General features: G+C 47.7%; 1 protein-coding gene across 1 annotated transcript in view; it reads left to right on the top strand.

Moving 5' to 3' along the window:
* The window catches only part of LOC134099467 (MAGUK p55 subfamily member 7-like), a 31186-nt gene extending 31180 nt beyond the window's left edge, over positions 1–6 (top strand). The window contains exon 17 of the mRNA XM_062552350.1: positions 1–6. This exon is cut by the window's left edge and continues 175 nt beyond it. Within this exon, the coding sequence (XP_062408334.1) occupies positions 1–5 (5 nt within the window). The 3' untranslated portion in view covers position 6.
* Positions 7–3257: the final 3251 nt, after the last annotated feature.

Genomic DNA, 3257 nt, shown 5'->3' with positions numbered 1-3257 from the left:
ACTAAAAGCGTGAGGACTTCATATGCACTCTAATCACTGGCCGCGCTAATCACTGACTGCGAGGACTTCATATGCACTCTGATCACTGACCGCGCTAATCACTGACTGCGAGGACTTCATATGCACTCTAATCACTGACCGCGCTAATCACTGACTGCGAGGACTTCATATGCACTCTAATCACTGACCGCGCTAATCACTGACTGCAAGGACTTCATATGCACTCTAATAACTGACTGCGAGGACTTCATATGCACTGTAATCACTGACCGCGCTAATCACTGACTGCGAGGACTTCATATGCACTCTAATCACTGACCGCGCTAATCACTGACTGCGAGGACTTCATATGCACTCTAATCACCGACCGCGCTAATCACTGACTGCGAGGACTTCATATGCACTCTGATCACTGACCGCGTGTCCACATTATGATCCCCCCCTCCGTCCCCCGAGATACATAAGTGAATAGAAACGGCGCTAACTTAGCAGGTGCTTTAACAACAACAATGAGAGCACAGTTGATGACAGAAGTGAACCTTGCGAAAGGAATTTTCAAGCGTGTTTAATCGAAGGACACTTCAGCAGTTTCACATGTCTTTTCTTTTTTTTTGTTGAAGAAAAATTCTTGGTCCGAGGCCTGTAAATAAAATGGCTGTGTGCTTTCTCGCAGCCTGTGTCATACCTGGTGCCTCGGCCATGTTTCTCCCTCCCCGGTGTTCTTTCGTGGGCCTCTGTGTAATGTTGCCGTCCATGTTTTGACGTTAAAAGCTTGCAGGCTTTGGCACCCGCTGGACGAGATGTGTTCTCAATTTGGGGGGGGGGGGGGCGTAAGTGGGTTGGAGCGCCGGGGGTCTCTCTCTGATCCTCTTCAACCCTCGCGCTGGAGCGAGTGAGCTCAGGGATGAGGTACACAAAAACGCGCCACACGTTTCCTTCCATCGGCCAGCATCACCAAACAAATGGGCCCCTGGCCCTCAGCCCTGGCCTCTGGCCCCTTGCACACACATACTTCTGATGCTTGGCTCTTGGGGGTGGATCATTTATGCGCTATTATGCACCGGGCCTGAGAAAACCTGCCACCTGGATGGAGTAGCGCGAGGGGCAAAACAACATGGAGTCATCTTTGCTTTTTAATAAGTCATCTGGACTTTTTTTATATCATGGTAGGGGAGAGAGAAAGAGAGAGAGAGAGAGCCAACGGGGTTAGCTGGTCTCTTTAGTTCAGCAGGGAACGTTTATTTTGATCAGGAGGCAGAGACGGACTCTGAGGGGAGGAAGGAGAGGACGAGAGTTTTTGGAAGATGAGGGCAGGGGCTTCCACAGAAGCCAAGAGGAAATAGAGTTTATTTCTCCTGCACTCAGTATATTAAAGGGGAATTACAGAGCGACAGGAGAATTTCTGGGATGACCTTGGCCAGCTACCGGGGCACCGCTGAGGAAGGGAAACCCTACGCATATCTGAAATTCACCTCCTTTCGGAAAGTGCAGGAGAGAAGCTGAAACATTTTCAATTTGTGTCGTGGAGCCTTTTTTTCAGCATGTATGCTCTCCAAGATACATTCGAGCCGCTGTGCGCAGGGAGGTTCACGACACAGTTCGCCGGCCTGAAATCGGCTCCTTTTCTCTGTCCGCCTTCGTAATTTCATTTTTTACGATGTCAAATGTCTCTTCAATCCGTTCGATTGCTGAAAATAAAATCACGGTGTGCGTCCCTTAGGCAGGGAGGGACACCGTTTGTGGTGCTCGCGTCCAAGTTTCCAAACACCTGCGAAATCGTATGCAGCTTACCCAGGCTGTAGGGTCAATCCCAAGCCCGTCCAAATGTCAGCGTGTGTCTGCGGAGTTGTTTTTCTTTTCCCCTTCCTGGTAATTGATTTAAAAGCATCGGGAAGAGAAACACAGACTGAAAGAGAGCGAGAAAGAGAGAGAGATTGACAAAGTCTCTGGGAGAGATGTGCATGCTTTTCTCCATGTATAGCTGGGGGGTGCGGTGGGGGGGGCGGGAGAGGAGGGGGTAGCACCATGCTTAGTGATTTTAACAAGGGGTCAGGACTCCCTCACGAGTGATGTCATCCCCAATAAAGGGCTATCTGCGCAGCGAGCTGGGAGAGTGTCGAGCAGACGCGGTCGCTCCGCGCTGACCGTCTCGCAGGTCCGAGTGATATATGGGCTGACCAAACGGCACAGGGCAAGTGAGTGGGGAGGAAGAGATCTCTACAGGTTGGGCTGGGAGCAGTAGGACTGGGTGCGCATGTGTTTGCAGTGATGTCAGTTGACCCTTGGTGTTACGGTGCTGGTGGTATGCCCAACAAGCAAGTAGTAAATTGGTGGGAATTGGTGTCAGAATAAAAGGACTGTCTGTACTACCCGAAACAAATACTGGTTGTACAGACGTGCACATATTCGTTCCAAAATCACAGTGTGTGTCTGACTCTGAGCTAAATCAAAATGTCCAAATCTTCCTTCTCAAATATTCCACCTCAAGCTAAGGCACCCCTGTTTTTCAGGTGCATCACTAGTAACCTGCGGTTTCCAAATGTCCATGTGAAACTATGGTAATCCTCTCATCCTGCTCCCACAACAGAGCTCAGTTCAACTGCAAAAGTCGATTCTGGAAACTGGGTATACTTGAGAACAGAACACAAGGACATGAGATACGACACAAGGAGTTTTTCAGAAACAAAAATGGTTTATGGGAAATGTCTCCTCTCCCCCATAAAGACTGGAAAAAGAGGCTACTCGTAAAGGTCATATTTTAAAAATATATAAGTGTAGTTGTTTATCCATCTCTCCATGGGGCAAATCTCACAGCAAAGCATTTTGTAGAAATGGCTGCACTCTGTAGTAACTCTTTTAATAGGCCACAAAATGTCCAAAAATGTTTTCCTATGTTAAGTATTTGACTATGTGGATGGCTGAGGCATATTAAGTTGGATCTGAACAGTCATTTATTCATATAAAGTTATGGCACTTTGAGTTTACAAAAGAATTTACTCAGCAGTATGCCACGCCAGATTTCCAGCTTTTATACAATGATTTGTTCATGTTGAGTAACAAAAAACATATACGAAGCATAACTCATGGATTTTTATAAATACAGAGAAATCAAGAATTAAAATAATAAGAGGAGGAAAGTTTGCTTACCACCGGCCTCCAGTTACAAGGCCAAGCTTGAGTGACGGGGAGACACAGGGCTTTTTGTGCCGTCAACGGGTTTTTATTTAGAGCTGCACGGAGCCCCGCTCCGCTCCGCT

The sequence above is a fragment of the Sardina pilchardus genome, chromosome 2, assembly GCF_963854185.1.
Source record: "Sardina pilchardus chromosome 2, fSarPil1.1, whole genome shotgun sequence".
NCBI classification, from domain to species: Eukaryota; Metazoa; Chordata; class Actinopteri; order Clupeiformes; family Clupeidae; genus Sardina; species Sardina pilchardus.
Note: the sequence above shows the minus strand (reverse complement) of the source record. Positions and strands in the feature narration are given on the sequence as shown.